The 21504-nt window shown below is 40.0% G+C and overlaps 1 protein-coding gene across 1 annotated transcript; it reads left to right on the forward strand.

Moving 5' to 3' along the window:
- The first annotated feature begins 4571 nt into the window (after positions 1 to 4571).
- Positions 4572 to 21374, forward strand: TSPAN13 (tetraspanin 13). The gene is made up of 6 exons (XM_085050853.1): positions 4572 to 4729; positions 16579 to 16746; positions 17786 to 17866; positions 18701 to 18814; positions 19134 to 19244; positions 20389 to 21374. Exons 1-6 carry the CDS (start codon positions 4667 to 4669, stop codon positions 20461 to 20463), a joined length of 612 nt encoding a protein of 203 aa, XP_084906979.1. The 5' UTR covers positions 4572 to 4666; the 3' UTR covers positions 20464 to 21374.
- Positions 21375 to 21504: the final 130 nt, after the last annotated feature.

The raw sequence follows: 21504 nt of genomic DNA on the forward strand, positions 1-21504 counted from the left end.
CATTATCTGTCTCTCCAAGAGCAAAGATGAACAAACCGTTACTCCCTTTGCAACCACTTGTTAGATTTATTAAACTGAACATGAGCTATGTCTTTGTGCTTTTGAGGGAGCTAATTTCTGACCTAGTTGTGGGTTGCTCTAGCCACAGAACTTAAATGGCCTATTTTCCTGTCCTAATTTCCCTTTCTCTACCTACCACGCTCCACTTCACTAAAGAAATAAATAAAAATGCCAAACAGTTTGTACATTTTTTCTTCTTTGCAGAGAAGAATCTCTGATCCAAACAACACAGACAAGTTTATTCTGTATGCCAGACTCGCCTCTCCACTGTGTCTGCCTTGTAATGATCATTGACAAGAAACACCACCACAACACCTTGTGTGTCAACCTGTAAGACAGCAAAGATCCACGCAACAGCTACGCCTCCTCATGCTGTTCCTCACTGCCTGGTGCCAGAAAGGGCTTCTTTAAGGTTGGGGATGGAATGGCACAAGTGCAATAGCACTGCAGGAACTGGTTTTGTTCCAGGAAGCAGGGAGAATTTCATGACTGCAAGCAAACACCACGGCACAGCCAATTCATTACTAACACGTCAGGAAATAACTGGGGTATGTCCACAGGACATTGGCGCTGAATTTGAGAAAAAAAAAGAGAGAAAAATCCCGATTTTTACTGCAGATACCATTTTAAGTGTATCTTTAATTGACTCCATATGTTCAGTCATAGGTTAGTGACAACTAAGGTGACTAACTGACATGACTAAATAAGTGAGGCAGTTCAGGTGACTGAGATGACTCAGATTTTCCTGCCCAGTGACACAAGAAATGACTGGACATTAGAACCTCTACATCCATGGAGAAACACGATTGATGATAAACAGCATTTAACTTCACAGTCTTTGTTGACAGATTCTGTGGTTGCCACCAAACTTCAGACATACTTAACTGGCATGGGAACGTGCTTTAATGGTCCCCTGCTAAGGAAGGATAAGCCCTTCATTTACTCCAAGTAAAACCAGCTGAAACCCTGTCCCCTTGTGCGTATACACTATTCACTTCAAGACTAACATCTAAACATGTCAACTGTACACAATAAATACTACTCCTGGTAAGACCTGGTGTTCTTTAACCCTGTTTTCCTCCACCCTGATTTTGATGTGCATGAGAGACTTTATACAAACAAGAGGGGAAGAAAAATGACTTTACAAGGCAAAGAGTGAAATGAAATACTTAAAGTGCTGTCAACGACTCATTGTAAACCTGGGAAAAATAAAGTGATAAAAATCAATTCCTGCAAACAACATTTCACTCAAACGATTTTAGACACTCCTTAATCGTAGAGAGTAAGAAAAAAGGTCACACTGTCTTAATTTTAAGACAATAGTATATAATTTAGGAGAACTTTGTACATACTTGGGCCTTCACTTTTCAAATCTGTGCCTCAGAAGTGTCACAGAACGTTAGATTTCAGGTACACAATAGATAACAAAAACCAGCAGTACCTATGTTGGGTCACAGCCTACAGAAACAGAAGAGATTTGCCTACAAACTGAGTATTCATTTAGTGTGTTACAGTAAAAGGGTCCACGCAGCAATCCTCCAGAAAACGATCCAGCTGATGTGAGTTTATTGGGAAATGAAGAGTAAACTACCCAAACAGCTTCATTTTAAGTAAGAAGTGTGCCAGCCCTGAGCCCCAGTAACTCTTTGTTTCCACTCCCCTCTCCCTTTCCAGAGGCACTTACTTTTTGTACTGTCTTGCAAGTGCACGTCAGCAGCATTACAAGTGCCCAGTACACTCCTCCCCCCATTGCAGTTTCCCATGAAAGAAAGACTAATTCAGGCTGTTTGTAGCTCCTCCTGTTGCCAGCAATGCCATTGAAACACACCATAGAAGGGCAGGAGGACAAAGACCATGCAAGGAAGTGGAGAATAAGCAACAGAAAGACAAAAAAGTGAGGGAAGAAAAGGAAAAGGAGTATTCTGCTCTTGGTTATGTCTGACAGCTCTGGATTTGTGTAAAAGATGGGAGTGCAGAATTTATCCCCTATAGGGACAAAGGCTAGAAGACAAATACCTAGGACTCCCACTTGGACCAGCTACTTAAACAACCTTAAAAAAAAAAAAAAAATCAAAGTATCACCATCTATATTTGCCCTATGAAGAGGGACAGATTTCCCTCCTACTCCAGGAGAGTATTTTCATAACTAAAAAATTACAAGTTCAAAGAATTAAGTCAACTGAGTTAATTCCAGCATACAAGCTAAGTGCTGAAGCCTGGTATGAAAAGGGAGCAGACACACTCCTGACCACAACCAGAAATTACAGACATCAGCACAGCCAACTGCTGCATCAGCAAAAGTGTTATTCTGAATCCAAACCATGTTTTTCCAAGTTTGTACTATAGCTTGTGAACAAAATTGGAAGAGGGGTGGGGAAAGGACCTCTTCTATATTTGTCATAGCAAATATTTGCTTAATTGGAGCCTTTGAGTGCTTACATCAGCTGAACTATGCCCCAGAGTTTATGGCCAGAGGTGGGTATGAACCAAGTTGCATCAGACATGGTTAGATGCCTACCTGAACATGAAGCAGTGAACATGTAAAAGGCACTCCTTACCCACAACAGGCTGTAGGACCTTTATATAAGAAACACCAGCGTTAATTAAGAAAGTGGAGGTACAGCTTTTAATAATTAATAGTGAAAGAGATCTTCTTAAAAGAAGGGCAGTGGATGATCATATTGAATAATTCAGCGCTATAACCAAAGCAACAATGGCACAGTAACTTTAGATGTTAGCATTTGCAACAAAATCCAACAAAAACATTTGATATGCTGATGGCTGCTTGTGTACAGGAAAGGGCATACATCCAAAATACACTTTCCTATCAAGTGGACAATTTCTGAAACCAGTCTTTACAATAAAATTATAAGCTGCCAGCAAAATTGCACTGAAACAAGTGACTTTATACTGAGTTTATGCTCTGCCAGAAGCATAAACCAAAAAATCAGAAGCATGGCGCAGTAAAGACAGCAGCTCCAGTCAGTAAATCTGCATTCACAATAGATGAAATTAACCACAACATTGTCTGTTTAATTATCACAGAAAAAAAATCCCAACAGATTTTTAACTCTTCCTGTCATTCCATGAAGCTCCAGCAGAAGGGATGTCAAGTTTAGAAACAAACGTAAAACTTCAGCAGCTGTTGAGTATTCAGATTCAATTTGTAGTCACAAATATTGGAGAATTTTAAGTGGTTGCCTGTCTAGCAGCTGAAAGGTAGAAAAGTGGTAGAAAAGCAACCAGTCTTTGTTATTGCATGAGAAAAAAAAAAAAGTGTATTATATTTAATTGGAGAAGTCTGGCAAAATATCAAAACACATGGAGAAAATACGTTTAAAACTAAAAAGAAAAGATCTGAGTGACAGACTAGGAAAGACAAAGCATGCTGCTGCTCAACGTCTGACTGCTGGCAAGGATTATTCTCCTGCTGGGGCTTCCCTTAGCAGATGAAGGCCAGCCAAATTACAGAAAACAAAACAGTTTTGGAATTTCCTCCCTGAAATGTTTTGATGACAATTTCCTATTAAGAATTGCTGTGAATTCATCAGAAAGTAGCTCCAGCTTCCTTTGCTTACTAGGAACTGACCCTCACAACTTCTCAGCATCAAACCCCGATAAAGCCAAACTACTGTGCCATGTACCCGTACAGACATCCTGAGGGAGGAACAAGCTAGCCTTTGTCTCTCTGTGAAGCCCAGCACAAAGATAAGAAACGATCTTGGACACTAATCCAGCAATGCGTGTCCACCCTGGAATAGCTGGCAGTTATTAGATTTGTTGTATTTATTATAAAGCATCATTCGGCAGAGCCCAGCCCATGGGGACTGTGAAAACAGAATTTGGGACTGTTCTCGTGAGCCAGGACACCATTTAAACCAAGTGCAAACATTTAATAAAACCAGGTACTGAACAGCGGGAAATTATCGATACAGGTGGAGGCTTTTGTAAAGGAGAATAATTGTAACTGAAAACATCTAACCCTCAAACTAAGGAAATACATAGATGTAAATAGGTAAGGAGGCACAGTGGAAACATGAGAGTAAAAAAAAAATTAAATAAAAATGTTAAAACCAGAAATAAGTGGACAGTGGTAGTGCTGGGTTGACGGTTGGACTTGATGGTCTCTTGCAACCTTGATGATTCTATGATGATTCTACGGTAAAACTACCGCTGCGCCGAATACTTTCACGGTCTGCGCAAGGAAATCCTGGGTGTTAGCTTGGGATTACGCAGGGCAGCGATGGCAGGGATGCGCGGGGAGCAGCGGGGAGCCGGGCAGGGCAGATAGGGCAGGGCAGATAGGGCAGGGCAGATAGGGCAGGGCAGGCAGAGCAGGACACACAGGGCCGGGCCGGGCCGAGGCCTCGCTCCGCCCTCACAGCCGCGGGGAACGGCGAGCGGCGCGCGCGGGGCGCGGCCAGGCCGGCTAGCGGCGGGCGGCGCTGACGTCACAGCCCTCATTTGCATACATTTACCTTTGCGCCCCGCGGCGGCCAATCAGCGGGCGCGGCTCACCTGCTGCGGCCGCACCCGCGCGCGGCCGGGGGCGGGGCCGCGGCCTCCTGGCGGAGCGGCTGCCGCGCGGGGCGGCGGTGGCGGAGCGATGGCGTGCGGGGGCTTCGCCTGCTCCAAGAACTGCCTGTGCGCCCTCAACCTGCTCTACACGGTGCGTGCCCGCCCAGCGCGGCCCGGCCCAGGGCTCTGCCGAGCCCCGCCGGTCCCGCCGCCGGCTGGGGTGGGCTGGGGAGGGGAGGTGGCGGGGTGGCCGCGCTCGCTGCGTTCCTGCCGGCGGGCTGCGGCTGTCGCTGCGGGGTGGGGGGGCTCGGCGCTGCGGCCCCCGGGCGGTCGCGGCTTCCGGCTCGGGAGGATGGGTGGGCAGGGTGAGGGGGTGACAGCGGTTAGGCCGAGCTTTGTCACCGCGCGGACGTGGCTCCTCGGGATCAAAATCCAGGGCGGCTCGGGAGCGCTGCCCGAGGCTGTCTCATCCGCCGAAGGAGCGGCCCGCCGGTGCCCTTTCTCTCCGGCTGGAAAGGGCGCTGCGCCAATCCAGGCGTGAAGCCGGGAAGGGTTTGTTTTGTTATTTCTCAGCCGAGGGTCAGCGCCCAAATAACTGCAGTTGGGTCGGTGACGAGGCCCCCAGCACCCCCCGGTGTTCCCTGGATGGACCAGGGAGTTACAAAGTCTGGTTGCCTCGGGGGATGGGAGCATACCTGCGGGGGGAAAAGAGTACGATGCTAAACTGAAATAAATTACTTTTCTGGGGAGCTCCAGGCAGGTGCCTTATTTTATTCCAGCATGTTGGAAGGATTGTTTTCAACGGAGAACAATAAGATCTCCAATTGTGGTGTAGCTATGGGATTTTTTTTCTCGCGATCTATTTTTAAATGGCACAGAAATAGCAAGAAACGGGAGTAAGTGTAATGGCTTCCTCTTACAGCACATCTGGAGAGGTAGGATGTCCTCTAATGTTTCAAGTTAACAACTGTGCTTGGGGATGACTTCCAGCAGGCTGAAATGGGGGTCAGCCAGTGCTTGTGGGCAGCTGTGTCCGTGCTTTTCCAAAAGCACTGCCTGATCTCTGCTGAAGGCAGGACGGGAGAACGAGCAGGTCTAATGCTGTTCATCAGAACAAACAGTTCCCACAGCTGGCAGTTACTGGACCTGAGGGTGCTCACTAGGATGGAGCACGAAGGGATGTGGAAATGCCTGTGCCGAAGCTAGAGTTGGTTGTAGTTATATTCTTTGGTGTACGAGGTGACCCAACCTCCCCCCATCTTTCCTCAGAAAAGAGCAGAAGAAAAACCTTTATATAAGAGAGGCTGCACTATTACTTGGTCTCCTCCCTTGGAGGAGCTTGAGAAGTGAAATACATCCCTGAAAAAGTCTGGAGCATGCTTAGGCAGCCCAGCCTACCCACCGTGAAAGTCAGCCTGGATCTTTGATGCCTCATGTTGTTGGGCTGCACCCTGCCAGAATAGAGGGGAGCAGATAGGCATTGCCTCATTTGGTATCTGTAGTTGAAGGTAAGTTCAGTGTATGTAGAGTGTCATGATGCAGCTAAGTTGGAATCATGGAACAGCTCAGGTTGAAAGGGTCATTGTGGCCAACTTTTCATGGGATTTTCCTGTCCTGGAAGGTGGGCTATGAGTGCATTATCCCATCCCAATTTCACTTCTCAGTTGATGTTAGATTTCTTTTGTTATTATTGCTATTATTCCTTGAATGATGGAGAGAAATCTGAATCTTTCTCATAGAATACATGAACAAATCTTATTGTGATGTCATGTGGAGAGCAGGTTTTTTATTGTCTGAAGAGTCCATCCTTTATTTCTACAGCCATATAGCTGTATATCAACCAGGTGTAATGAGTCTGGTAGGTCTTTTGGGCATAATTGGCCTCAGCAATGGTGGGTTGAACTTTTGGACTTCTGTAGTTCTGTCTGTGGTACTGTATTTACAACCTTAATCTCTCCTCTGATGACTCCTTGAGTAGAGTTTACTTTGTGGGTATCTCTTGGTCTTCTGTCATTTGACCTATACAGAACATGTTTTTGCTGAAGGGAAGGAATGACGTCTTTAAATGATAGTTACAAGAATACCCAATTGTTATTGCTAGTATTGTTTATTAATTATAGACAAGTTACAAGACTTAATGATTTTGAATTTTTAGTTGGAGAAATAACACTTAAGGTGCTTAGTTGGCCTGGTGGAGTTGGTCTAGTAAAATGTGTGGGCTTGTCTGTTCCTTGGTTAGACAGAAACCTGAAAAACAAGGGTTGGAGCAGCACAGTGAATGATGGATTTATTTTCTCCCAGCTGGAAAAAAATACAGAAGACAATCAGAGCAATAACTTAATAATAATCTTCTGAAAATATTGTTGATTTACTAATAAGTGGTCAGAAGGGAGTAGTGGAGGTAAAAAGGGATAGGCAACACTTCTTGGATGTTTTTGTAGCCAGCACTGATGTGTCTATATGACATGCTTGGAATGAATTAACCCTCAGAAGTGTATACTGGAGGTTTCAGTTTATATGCTGCCTTTTGAAAAAACGTTCCAAGGTAGAATATTATATTGGAGCTTAATTTATTTTTTTAATACTGCCTTTTTTAATTTTTGTAGTAGTACATCAAGAAAAATATGTGTCCTGGCAGTAATAAATCAGTAACTGGTTTAAGGCAAGAAACCAGAAACCCACTAACCTAATTGCTCACTTAATGTTCTTTTCAGATGCTACTTTGCTGATGACTTTTGGTTCTTCTCTGGACTAAGTTAATGTCCTTAGGCCCTGATTCTATTTTTAAATCTATTTTATATGAGTAATTCTGGCATCTATGCTGAGTCTTGCTGACTTCAGTATGGTTCCTTGTGGGTAGAGTAGAAAAAAATAATTGAGACTATTTATTGACTCTGGGTATATAATGATGTATATTGTCAGAATAAAGCCTTATATGGAAGAACTGAATACAAGGACCTTTAAAATGCTAATTTTGTGTATCTGGCCTGTTTAATTTTTATTTAGTCAGTCATATTTATATTTCCTGTTGAATGACAAATCCATACAAACTGTTTAAGGTGCCTGTCCACAGAATTATTCCAAATTCAGGGATGTGTTTGTAACTTAAAACTTAAGTGTTCCTTCCAAGGAAGCCTTCAGTAATTGTGTTGAAGTGCAAACAGTTGATACCTTTGTTCAAATCAGATTTTCGGAGAGGAAAAGGAAGTTCTTCTTTCACTAGTAGTGGAAGGTTGAAGTGGTAGGTGAGCCATGAGAATAAATATTCAAATTTAAAAAAAAAAATATTGACAGTTCATTTGGGTGGTGTGTGCTGGTTTTGTCACGCAAACAGCTACTTAATTATTGATGCAGCAGGAAACATGAAATGTTTTTTGGCAGCATGTAAATATCTCACATTTGTTTTGATGAGCAGGCTGTTTCTCTTACCCCTAGAGCAGCCATTTGATTTCAGGTAAAATATACAGTACCTTTTCCATTAGAAGTGTGTATTCTTTAGTGGCACAAAGTTTATTCCATAAAAGCATCCACATTTAACACTAGAAAGTACATAATCAAAATAATTTACTTTTTTAATTACTTTGTTCTCTGAACCACTCTTTTGATTCCTTATTGAGTGTCCTGGTTTTGCATCCATTTTCAAAGCGTGTTTGAAAGAGGTTTTTGGGCTTGTTTTGTTTTGTTTTTGCTATCACTGTTTCTTGTTCTCTGGGTGCCGTAATTATTGAAAGTGCATTTCTGCGTTCTGCCCTCTTTATCAAACTTGCTTTCCCTGTATTATGGAAGTATGCAAAGATAAGTATAGAAATTCTCAGATTTGGGCAATGTGTGCTTGGTATAGCATAGAATGGTTTGGGTTGGAAGGGACCTTAAAAATCATGTAGGTCCAATCGCTCTGCCATGGACAGGGACAGCTACCGCTAGACCAGGTTGTTCAAAGCCTCATCCAACCTGGCCTTGAATGTTTTAAAAAGGTTTTTCGTTTGTAAGGTATTTTATAATAATGTTTGTCTTACGTGCAGAGTTCCTGACGCAGAGGAGTCACCATGTTGCATCTTCCATGCAAATCTGTCTGTGTCATCTTTTTGCTTCCTAGGGGAAACTTGGGTTTAGAGTCAGGGCGAACATCTGGATTTTCCTAGGGAAAGGCAATGTGTCTTCCGTGTTCTCTGATACTTCCTGACTGTCGTGGTGGCTACAAGCAGCCAGGTACAAGCAGGCAGGAGTTAGAGAAGCTGAGTTCTTGCCCCAAGTGGCAATTTCTTTAACAGTGGTGAGTGAGTCTGTGATCTCTGAGTGCAGTTCCATTTTGGTTTGTCCTCAGTTTGATTTCAGCTGTAAGAAGTAAATAGTCAGCTGTTTGCTCTGACAGTCTCTGGTCAGCATTTAGGCATGCAGCATCAGGAGTTTGCCCCAGCACCAGCCTGTGTTGTGCTGGTCTACCTCATTATCACAACTGGATGCTCAGCAAATAGGACAGGTTGCCTTGGAGCCATTTCTGCTGTTCTCAAGGACATTTTGAAGACAGCAGTAGAAGCTGTGCTGTCTAGTCTTGACATGTAAATAAAACTGATACAGAAGCTTCCAGGTATTGGTCAAGGAAGGTAATGTTGGTCATGTCAGTCATGTGCCTTTTTTGTTTTCATTGGCATTTCTATTCTCATGCTTGAGAACACACAAGAGTACAGCAAAAGTTCAGATAGATATCTGAAGATACTTAGCCAGGGCTTGGGAAGGCCCTTGGCCATATTGTGTGTCAGTTTATAGCCAAAGTGGCAGCAGTTTGTGGTGGTGGGTCAGAATTGAGATGTGTGCTGGGTCTGTAGACCAGCAGGCAGTGGGTTTTGATTCCTCACTTATTTTGGGCAGACTGTGCAGTGGCATTTAGAGCTGGGAAGGCAGCCTGTCCTTAGGGAAAGAGCAGGAGAATGACAGGGCACAGAGGAGGAGGGTATATGGAACATGGTGTATTTTGATACTGCTGATCTTTTCAGCCATCCTGGCGGTGCAGATGGACACATTAAAACCAGCACAATTATTGAGAACCCCTCTGAATGCCCTGTAGTAGCCTTGTGGCTTACATCATTAGTTGTGGGGTTTTTTACACTTTTTTTTTTTGTTGAAGGAGATAGGATGTGTGGAAGAAAGATCAGTGGGCTCACCAGGCTGTGTGAAAACATTTTGCTACCTCTTAAAAAACAGTGAACAAACATGCAAGTAAAAGTAAACATTTTAGAACATAATTGTTCCTGCTGCACAGCAGAAAGCTTCAAATTCCAAAGACCAGAGACTGTTAAGCAGGGGTTAAATCTCACTGACATTTCAGTGTGTAAATAGTTTGTTACATGGCCAATAAGATGAATAACTCTTTACTAGGCCTGAAACCTAAAGAACAGGCTTTTGTGATAAGAGTCAGGAATGCTGCCTTTCACATACATTGCTTGTTCCACACTATGTGTATCAAGGTTGTTCCGTAATCAGACTACTGATCACTCTTCATTTAAGTAAGTCACGTAAGGGTGGAAGATTTTGCTCTCTGTTAGAAATCCTTTGGAGTAACCCAGAGCTTTCTTTTGCTCTCAGTAAAGCTGAAGTAGTACTGTAAGAAAATAAAGTTGCTTACAGCTGTGATAGAAACCAATTTAGCTTAAACTTGCTAAAGGTGCAGCACTATGTATCACCTGTTGTTTTAACATAGTGCTTTTAAATGAAGTGGCTGGAAGCAGAATTGTCTTCTAGATTCTCTGTGGCTGTGCAGAAATGGTTGGCCAAGGGGAGAGCAGTGGAAACCTCTACCTTCAGTATATATGCCATTTGACATTTAAATTTTAAAGCACCCTTAAAAGTAGTAGAATATGAATTTAGATGTGAAGAGAGAGGTTAGGGAGGATGTATTTCATAATTTGTGTAATCTGTCTGCTTTTAGTTCCTCTTCCATATCCACCGTGACAGCTATTCTGTAAACATTTCCCTGGCTGATACAAGTATAAATGCTATATAATCTCTTTACCTGGGAATGGTGAGTCAGTATTTCATGAAATTTAAATCCTGAAATGCAGTTTTTATCAACTCCTGTTTGTACTGAGGGGATAAGGAAGCAGTGAGAATACTAACTTCTGCATATGACTTCCGTCCTAGCCAGCAGTCCAAGTTAGTGGAAATACAAAAAGTTTCCAGTTAGTCAAGACAGGAGATTGCTGGTGGCTTGCTGTTGTAGGAAGGAGGAAGTGGTTTTAGCATTTGAATTTTCTCAGTGACATTGTATAGAGAAATAGTTTGTCAGTATTTTTGTTTCTTTTTTGTAATGTAGACTATAAGCTTGTACATAAGTACACAAGGGGTACTTGTGGAGAGAATTGTGGTTTTTCCAGTACAGGAACGAGGGAAATGAGCAGCTTTGTGCACAAGAGAACTTGGATTTAAAGAAAAGAGCAAATTAGGAGATTTGTTAGAGACACTGTTATTTTTGGAACATCTCTGAAGTTCAAATGTGTGTATGTATTTTTGTAAAAAAAGGGAAGTCACCTAAACTGGAGTATGATTTATTCCACTGGTCTTGAACTTCAGTCTTCCCTAAAATCTTCCATATACAGATACTGACATTTGAGTAGTGTTTTGTCTGCTGACAATCTGCTTGATTTTTTTTTTTTTCCTTTTTTTTGGCTCCAAAGTAGAAATACTCTTATCTCATTGGGAAAACCATTGATCTTCACTGAGGATTTGTGCTACCTGTAGGTTTGTTCTGGTAAAGCGGTTACTTAATTTGAAAATTGCGAGTTTATATATTGAATTATGCTAAGCCTGTATTTGTTTGCCTTTTAAGTAAGATAGCTAGGGTTTGTAATGATGGGGAAGATAATATATAGTAAATGAAGATATTAAATATACAATACTGTCACCCTTTGTACACACTTTCCGTGGCTTTGTATTATTTTGCTGATTTGTGAACAGTGTGTCCTTGTAGCATCATTCTGTACACAAATTACTCCAGTTTGAGGTTGTTATAAATTCTTTGTTCTTAAAGCCTGTTGGCTTTTATGTGAACATGCCTTAAGTGAATGTGACCTTTTAAATCACTTCTGAGAGCAAGACTTGTATTTTTGAAGCTGTGTAAGTACTTCTGAAAAATCATTTGGTGCTCTTTTATTGAGAGACTTCCTTACTGCTTGTAAGAAGGTGTTTTGTTGATAGATGGTTTAGAAGCTATGTAGTGAGGTAAAGGGTGCAGAAAAGTCCTTGGTCAGTGCTAAATCCATCTCTTACCTAACTGTTAAAACTTTGCTTTTTGGTGTGGAGAGTGGCATGGTGAAAGTGCTGGCTGTGGTGTGTGAGAGTGTTGGTTGGCAGGCACTTTTGGGGCTCAACAGTCGAGGGTGTCTGCTCAGAGCAGGATTACCAATAATAGTGGCTCACCAGCTGTGGCTTAGTCTGCAGAGTCTTGTAGAGCCCTGAGAACAAAGAGCATCACCTGTCTGACTAAGGCACCAAACCGCCTTGCAGATGTGTTTTCTGCTGGCCAGTCTGAACCTCTTACTTGTGATACCCAGAAGAGTTTGACTCCATGTTTATGTAATGTGCCTTCAGCTTTAGTTACGATTTGATTACCCCTAGGCAGCCTCTTTGTCATACTTAACAAACCCAGTTCCATCACCTCTTCTCAAAAATTTCGTCCTCAAGCCTCCAGACTGTTTTACTGACTCTTACCAGGTTCTCAAATTCCATTTTAACCTGGGGGACTTGAAATAGAACACAATATTTGAGCTTCAGTCTCACCAACATTTTGTTTCCTTTAATTGCACTCCTCTTGGCTTTCCCTGTTTGCAGTGAGAGTTGACTCTTGGCTTGTATTCAGCCTGGCAAACAGTGTGATCTCCATCCATCTCAGTAAGGCTGTTGTTCAACTGGTCTGATCCCAGGCTCCACTGAAGCACCCAGGAACACGATTTTTCACTTTGCAGTGTTCCTGTTGGCTTATTCCTCAAGTTTATCAAGGTATATCTGAGTTAAATCTCTGTTTGGAGAGTGAACCACTCTTCCTTGTTTAGTATCATCCCCAAATTTTCTGTGGATCCCTTTTCTCTTACATTAGGATTGTTAATGAAGATACTGTATGATATTGGCTCCATTATCAGCCTATGTGGTGGTGCTTACCTGCTGGAGGCTGGGCCATCCATTACTGCCCTTCAAGTTTAGCAGTCTGGCCTGTGGCCAATCAATCTAACAGACCATTTCTCCAACCTTCCTGGGAAACTGGATTAGCCCTAATCACTAAAAATTGGGCTGTGATTTCAGATATTTCTGGTAGATACATCAAGCAAATATTTGAAGTGTTAGTGACCAAAAGTAGCTTTGTGTAAGTAAATTCATAAAGGTAAAATGAAGTTTCACAGGTTGTTCAAGGTAATTCCAAGGATGGTACTGTTTTCTTTGGGAGACTTCTGCTGCTGTGAAATGTGGTCTTAGTAAAATAAAATGTGACATTCAGAAGTTCCATAGAGAATCCTTCTTCGTTTATTTAACAGAAATACATGGCCTTTTTGCAGTAGGTGAGGCTTGTATGTTTAGAATGTACATGTTACTCATTTAAAGTGGTTAGGGTCACAACGTTTGTTTCAGGTACATTTTACTATTAAGTCATAGCAGCTTCAATTCTAGAACTATTGCTTTTAAATCCTTTTATCTCAAAACACTGGAATAAGCACTGTTGAGTAGTCATTTCTAGTGGCTAAACAGTGCCTAACACTATGAGCCTTGCATTGTTTTACAGACTTGTAAAACCTCGTCTCAAAACAGCTTAAGTAATTTTTCCTTTTTGTAGCAGTATGCTTTTACTATAGTTTTTTGCATTATGGCACTATAAAACTATATATAGAGTTATTGCTCTCACTCAGATAGTCCATGCCAAACCTGGATCTGAAGAAATAACCATAATTTAATCTTTCAGTAAACATGTGGAGGAGTCAGAAACTTAATACTAAATCTCTTTCTGGAATGATTTGTAAACCTGTAATCTCCATTTAAGTTTTGAAACAGAGTAAATTTTCCATGATTTCAAGTGGCAAGATAGGAGTAACCAGTAATGATTTTGATCCAAATCATGCATCTGCCTGACTGGTTACAGCATTTTCATGTAGTTGGTCAACCAGAGCTCAGTAGCATGGATCTGTGATCACACTGAATTTCCAGATCTTTTATGGCATTGGACAATGGACAGTTTTATCAAGTGAAAGAAAATAGAGCCTTGGCATTATGGAGATCACACTTGAAAATGAGATTGATGGCTCTCAAACTTGAGTGTGATCAAGTGGGAAACTAAGCTATTTTACGTTATTTCCTGTATATCTGGAGTTCAATAATGGGTTTAAAAGCCAGGGAGGCTTTTTTTCCCCCCACTTGATTGAAAACCAGAGCTGTTCCAGATTGAATGCATGGCTGTTTCTAGCAGAAAAGCTTTTTGTGCCAGGCTGTCAGGGTAATAACTTCTAGTGTCATGCAACTAATTTCATGCATATATCATCAGATTAATCTAAGATGAGATCAGTAATGGCAGCAAGAAGCAGCTGGTACCCTGCAGCTCACAGACTGTGTTTATCCAGTAAGTGTGAGAGGCACAGATTTTGTCTCTTGTCTTGATTTCAGTATTTTAAGAACAAAGCTAATTTCATCTAATGCTTTTGGACCTCTTATGAAATGAGCAAACAGCTGAACAGATACAGATTTTGGTATCCTGGAGACAGATTGGTGAAAGTAAAGATCTGCACTCAACTCAGACAGAAGAGTATTGGTGAAAATCATTAGAAGTTAAGTTTCATCAGCTCTTCTTTGTGAAGTGAATTGAAATTTGACATTGCCCGTGGGACTTTTTTTAAGACCTGTGTGGTGGCAATGTGAGTTCAGTGCTTAGAAGCTGCTGCAGAGCATGGGATGGCAGACAGCACTTTTTGATTGGAAATTGGGCTATGGGGTTTCTTCTGTTACTCGCTTCTGGCACTTACATGGAAAAAGAAATCTTCCCAGTGGAATGAGACAGTGAAGTTGACATAGATCAGAAAAGTTAGGTCTTCCAGTTAACTGTCTGATTAGCATGGCTGGCTTTTAATGTACTGGTATCAGGAAATTTACAGCCTTGTGCAGCGTGGATTCAGAAAATTTGTCTGTGTTAGAGCCAAAGCTTTTTGTTTTGTTTTATTTTTTTTCTTCAGTCCTCTCTGTAATTTTGATTCATGACACCTTGGCCTGTTGTTTTGGTTTAATAAATGTGGTAATTTAGGCTTTTTCTTTAAGAGGAACAAAGACAAATGTGAAATAATCCTAAAAATTTGCTGGTATTGAACAATTCCTTTGAATTTTATATCTGTTTGATGTCTCTTTGTGTTTAAAGAGAGAACTGTAGGTATGACAAATACCCTGCTTTTGTTTTTCAAGGGCTCTTAAGTTTCTTGTGTGGATTACTGGCTTTTGGTAAAAAGTTTTTTGTGATGTGCTCCTCTGTGAACACAAAACAAAATCCACCTGCTGTGTTTTGATCTTGATGAGCCATCTCTACTAGTTTTACTAGCTTTCTTGATGTTATCTTAGATTTCCATGTTTCAAAAGCAGCATTACATAGGTTAGTCCTCCCAAACATACTTAAATGGAAAAAAAATGTGCAGAGGTATTCGGCATTAAAACCATCAAGAATGACCAGCTGTACGGTAAGCATACTAAAATGATAAGTTGGAAATTACCTTTTGGTTTTTTGGTTGGGTTTTTTTTTTTTTTTTTTTTTTTTTAAATCCTCTCCGCCTCTGGGTAAGCAGTAAAATGTCATGAGAATATGCTTTGTTTGAATGGAAACTGGTGAGCAAGTCTAAGTGTTTGCAATATATCTGTTGTCAAATAAAGCCAAGTAGTTGGACTAGACTAAGTGCTTACTGCTTGATTTTGTTGGTTTAGGAGCTTTTTTAAATAGCTATACAACTGGGTATTTTTTTTTTTGTGAGATCAGAGTTTTGGAAAGTTAAAACTTGCATGTTGAATTGGTGTCCTTTAACAGAGAATGTAATGAGCGATAATGTTACACATTGGTCTGTTTCAAACCAGAGGGTCTTGGGCACCTTGTGCCTTGGACATCTGGTTTGGCTTTGCTGCTTCCCTCCTGCTGGACGTCATTACAGATTTCCCTGCAGCTTTTCATGTTGGAATTTCTTTTTTTCTTTGGATTGAGATTTTTTGGCATGGAAACAGGAAAGGCTGGAGCTTCCTGCCCATATAAACAATAAATCCCTGTGCACTACCTGGGACAGATTCTGCCTGCCTTCCCTGAATACCATGTTTAAAAGGAAGGAAACAGCATAAGTGTTTTTGGTGTCGAAATAGGATTGACTTAATAGTAGAACTATTTTCTTGAAGAAATATGCAGTAGAAACTGGATACCTTTATTGTTTTACTGCGTGAAGTCCTTGAAATGTGGATCTAAAAGGTATTTTTGTGTGACCATGTTAACTGTTGTGTTACATCATCAACTGTAGAAACTTCTCTGATGAATTAATACAGCTGATTACAGTAAGTTCTGGCAAAGGGTCCTTTTTTACGCATTCATAGCTGTGGAGCTGTATATTCTATTTGCTTTAAATATACTGCCACAGTTTCACAAAACATCTGAAATTTTTGTTCTTATTCCACTCTGAATTAAAGCTGATGATTTTTAGCTTTTTTTGTCTGTGTTATGATCTACAGTTTAGTGTCTCTAGTCAGTCACAGATAGTACAACATGACTTGACTTATAGGTAGATCAGGTTGTAACAATTCTACATTGACAGTGTGGAAGAATATGTGGGCCTTAAAACATCTGGAACTGAAATTACCTATACAATGATTTGGTTTGTTTAGGGTTGTGCTTCTTTGCACCAGAAAGAAAAAATTTTATGTTTCTAAAAACAACTTTAATGGAAAAAAAAAATCTGTGTGTGAGCCTGTTTTTAATATGCAGTCTAACTTTGTGTTTTCTCTTCCCTCCAGCTGGTGAGCCTGCTGCTGATTGGAATTGCAGCATGGGGAATCGGCTTTGGCCTCATCTCTAGTTTCAGAGTTGTTGGAGTGGTAATTGCAGTAGGAGTCTTCCTCTTCTTTATTGCCTTAGTTGGATTGATTGGTGCAGTGAAACATCATCAAGTATTGCTATTCTTTGTATCCTTCTGATGCACTGCATTGATTGCAGCTTGGTTCAAGCATGTGAACAGCCTGCTCTGTCAGCTGAGACTGTTGGGGGAGGTGCTTCAGAAACAGAACAGAAATTCACGATCTTACTTGGGTCAAGTGCAGTCTAAATTAGACTTCCTTCCCATTTAACTTTATTTCAGTTTCCATGTTTTGTTCATTGCTTGTGTTCTGAAGATAGAGGTATTCACATCCCTTTTTAAAAATAAGAGTATTTTAATTTTTTGAGAGCTTTTTATGGTGGCTCACTGTGTCACAGGTGCCTCTTACTGTGTTCTCAGCCCTACATGGTGCTAACGTAGATGAACTATTAATGTTTAACTTCTGTGTTCTGTGAATAAGAACTGACCTCCACTTTACAAACAGCTTAATTGTGTGAAGTAAGTATCTGCCTCTGAACATAGCAGCCAAATTGTGAAAGTCTTCCCCAACTTTCAAAACATTATCTTTAGTACCAAAGTTTATTCTTTTTGTTTTATGCCATTTTTCATATGCATTAGTCCAAAAGTGTGTGAGGCTCTGTTCCAAGAACAACTCCTACCTTTTTTTATTTTGAATCTAGGCTGAAGTTATTTTTGTAATTAATTACAGAACTATGTCATTGAAAAAAAAATCCGAATATGCAATACCCAGAAAAATATTTACTACTTTATTTAAGTGCAGTATATTGAAATAACATGAGTCCCTAAAGCTGGAGAAATTGGCTGGGTATTTTTCTCTCAAAGCTCCTTTTATTAACCTCTCTGCTCATGTTTTCTTTCTAGGCAAGGAGTACCTAACCAGGAAATAGCAGCTATGTATAGTAGTAGCCAGAAAGAGATAATATATTGTGATTGAGTTTTAGGAACGTTATTTACGTCATCTTTTCCACATCCACTCAGAATTTGCTTACATAGTTCTTTTGTTTTAAAGGACTTACTGTTACCCCATGAAATAAGGAATACCATTAGGTGTAGATGTTATAAAAGCAAAATAAATTGGAGAGGATATCCTTAACTATTGTTTCCAGTACATGATTATTCTTCTGCTAGTCTTTATTGTCCAGTTTTCTGTCTCCTGTGCCTGTTTGGCACTAAATGAGGAACAGCAGGTAAGAAAAGTTTCTGACTTCTCAGTTAATCTATAGCGTGACACTATATATATGTACATAGGCACAAGTCTTTGTATATAGTCCTCCATAAAATGGGGAGAGCATATTTTAAGAAAATCAGCATTATCCTATTTATTAAAGACTAGATCTTGATCAGTGCTTGGCTCTGGTAGCTAGAAAGAAATACACTTGGGTCCTAAAATGGCTTTCAGATTTTTTTAAATTGATTTTATTTTTTAGCTTCCTTTCTAGGTTTGTGGTCACAGGTGTAGCAGCATGATATTTTGAATATATCTTGTGTTCCACAATTTCAGATAAGCTGATGAAATATACAGTAATCATGGTGTAAGGTTGATAAAGTCACTGAATTGTTCTTGTGTAACTGGAAAGGTCATAACTACATTAGGCACTTACGTGTGAAGGTAAAACAGTCTTCCATGTGCTGTGGAAACCAATTCTTGCTGTGTAAGAAGTGGGTAAGGGTACAGTGACTAAACAATCAGCTTTTGCATGTGAGCGTGCTTTTTGTGAAAAGCCTGGGCATTCCCAGCTAGATTAATTGCATGTCCCATTACTAGTGATCTGGTTTGGTTTAGCAAAAACGAAGGAAGAAAATGAATTATACTCATGACTGTGCTGCTGTTAGGTGCTGTTCTTTTATTAGTTACATAGCCTTTTTGGACACTCCAGTCATTCTTAATATATTATATATCCTCATCTTAAGCATCAAGATCTGAAGACTTTAGTTAGGGCGTTATGAACTTGGCTTTGTATATTGATTTGCAGTGTAAAACAGTTCAATTAATGTAATGTGTATTTGCTTATGGCTTCTAGAGTCAACTCCTAGAAGTGGGATGGAATAACACCAACAGCGCAAGAACAGATATCGAGAGAAATCTGAATTGCTGTGGATTCAGAGTTTTTTATCCGAATGAAACCTGTGCCTCTGTAAGTTCTTCAAATATGAAAAACCATAACTTTTTCACACTGTGTTCAAAAATGTACAGCTGTTTCCATAGTTACAGAAAGCAGCATTTTAACAGATGTGTAAGGTAGTTGTCACTAAGGTCTTAACTTCCTGGAAAGAGTCGCAGAGCACCCTGCAAAAGTTGTACTCCACTGTCATTTATATACTTGCTTTTTTGGAGTCTTCTAAAACTGCTGGAGTTTTTTACATGGGTAGCAGTCTCTCCTAGAGTAAACTAGCTGCTTTCAAACAACAAAGTGTCATCTGAAAATGGAATGCAATTCTCTGTATCTGCTACAGGATTGTTTTAGAAGTCGCCACTGTAAACCATGTGCACCAATAATGGAAGAATATGCTGGAATGGTGCTGAGATTTGTCGGAGGGATAGGACTCTTCTTCAGTTTCACAGAGGTGAGTGGGTGATTTGAGAGTTGAGTTCTTTTTCCCCACTTTTAAAGCTTTGTTTTGTGAAACACAGTTTTAGGAGGTTTATTACAGGAAACCTCAGTCCAGTATCAGGAGTCAAATAATTACTATGCCAAATTTTTCAAAGCTATCAGCTTGCTGAAGTCTGTCAGAAGGAAGGCTTGTATTGCAACTTTGTTACTTAGACCACAAACCTCAGCATTAAACATGGTGCTGTAAAGTTGAAGCTTTTCAGAAAGTTAGCCGTTCAAGTGCACCATTCTCCAGCAGTAATAAAGAGTGTCGTTGCTTTACCTTTCTTCCCTCTTCTTCCCACCTATTCCCCACTCTTACACACTTACAGTCTCTGAGGATTTTTTTTTTTTCTGGTGCCACCTGTAGTTCAAAGATAGAGTTGCATTAGGAATGAACTGTATTTTAAACAGTAGGTTAAGATTAAAAGGTCTTTTGACTCTTTGCTTTAGTAATATGATGATACATAACTTGCTTTATTAGTTGGACTTTAAAAATCCTCAGAGCAGATCTTTTGTAATCCCAGAGTAAATCAGGTGAAAATTCCTGCTGCTCAGTGCAGATTTTAGAAGGTTTGTACATACTACAGCAACAAGAGAGATATGGCAACTTAAACAGAATCACTCTGACCTCATAAAAATGTGAAGGTGCTGGGAGGGGGGAACATAGCTGGGGGGAATGGCAAGATTTGAAAATACACAAGAATAGCCATTTAGTTAAGTGGTAACTGTTAAATTAAACAATTTGGAGGATTTTTTTATCATTAGACTAAAAGCAGGTTTATGAGTATTTATCATTTGGGAAGTGGAGAAGAATAATTTAACTTTCACTATAACTATGGGAAATTTTTTATTGCATTGTGAATATGGTTTTGCCTTTTTTTGTTTTGTTTTTCTCTTTGTTGCCAGCTACAATTTTTCCCTGAGAGAGAGGGTGCATTCTTTTCTGTAATTAAGAAAGATGTAGTGTGGTTGTACAATTTTAGCAACAGTAAAATATCCTAAACTTGTATACTGGAAATTCCTTGTCATGATTTCATGTTTAAAACAAATTTTGTAGAACTAGAGGATGGGATAGAGAGCCTCTGCCTAATAATATCTTCGGTTTTTATTTTTAGATTCTGGGAGTCTGGCTGACTTACAGATACAGGAACCAAAAGGATCCCCGTGCAAACCCTAGTGCATTTATTTGATAAGTTTATAAAAGGACTGAATCTTCTCTCTGCACCCTCTACTTAAAAATACTGATTCTCCATAGTTTGGTATTTCTCCATAATAGGTATTCTACATGTACCCAAAATAAAACTCAAGTTCCATAAGAGTTGTGTAGTTTTCATATTTAATTTCCACTATTTTTCTTCTAAGAATCTCTATCTTAAAGTAGATCGGTGCATTCAGTAGTTGGGCAGAGTTGAACTGCTGTTTAAGACTTTGTTAATTGATATGATGAACTCCATACAGTGAGTTTTGTAGCACTACTGAGTTATCTGATGTAAAAAAAAAAAACTTCAGAGGTATTTTCTGCTGTATTCATTGATTACAAAAATTCACATGAATTCTCATTAAAATGATAAAAAATGTATGGTGGATGGTTGGGTATGATTTACTTAGGTTTTAGGATGTACTCTAGTAAACTTTTTTGTCTGCCACTTTCCTGTTACGGTAAAAATAGAAGCTAAAGATGTTACTTTCTATAGTGCACATAAGTGTATGTTAATGACTACTGTAGTCTTCACCCCTCCCCTTCCCTGTTTGTTTTGGTTTTCTGGTAGCTTTAGAATTTTGTTGAGAATAAAGATAATGTTAATGGATATTGTCGTTATGAGAACAATGAATGAAGAAAACCAAGAGAATGTAATCTGCAGCTGATTAACTTGAAGCTGTTTCCTTGACAAGTGAATGAAGTTTGGTATTTGCACAATCAATGTCTGTCATCTCTGACGTAAGAAAATTTATGTCTGGAAAGTTGTTGTACAGCTATTTTTCTCAGATGGTGTAAAATCATTGTTGTAATAACTCAGCAGTGTATATTTCTCTGTCATCCAGATAACAGTCTTGATTTAATGAGAGATTGAATGATGTGTAAAAAAAAAAAAAAGAAAAACAGCAGCAAAACAAATGGTTTCCAGTAGTTTGTTTTTTGAAAACGAAGAATTCAAGCTAGAATGGTACCTTATTCATATAGTAAGTATTATCTGAGCTGAAGGAAAGCATGGTCCCTCTTGCTGCCTGTA

This window comes from Lichenostomus cassidix, chromosome 2 (genome assembly GCF_008360975.1).
Source record: "Lichenostomus cassidix isolate B80296 chromosome 2, HeHo_3.0, whole genome shotgun sequence".
Classification (NCBI taxonomy): domain Eukaryota; kingdom Metazoa; phylum Chordata; class Aves; order Passeriformes; family Meliphagidae; genus Lichenostomus; species Lichenostomus cassidix.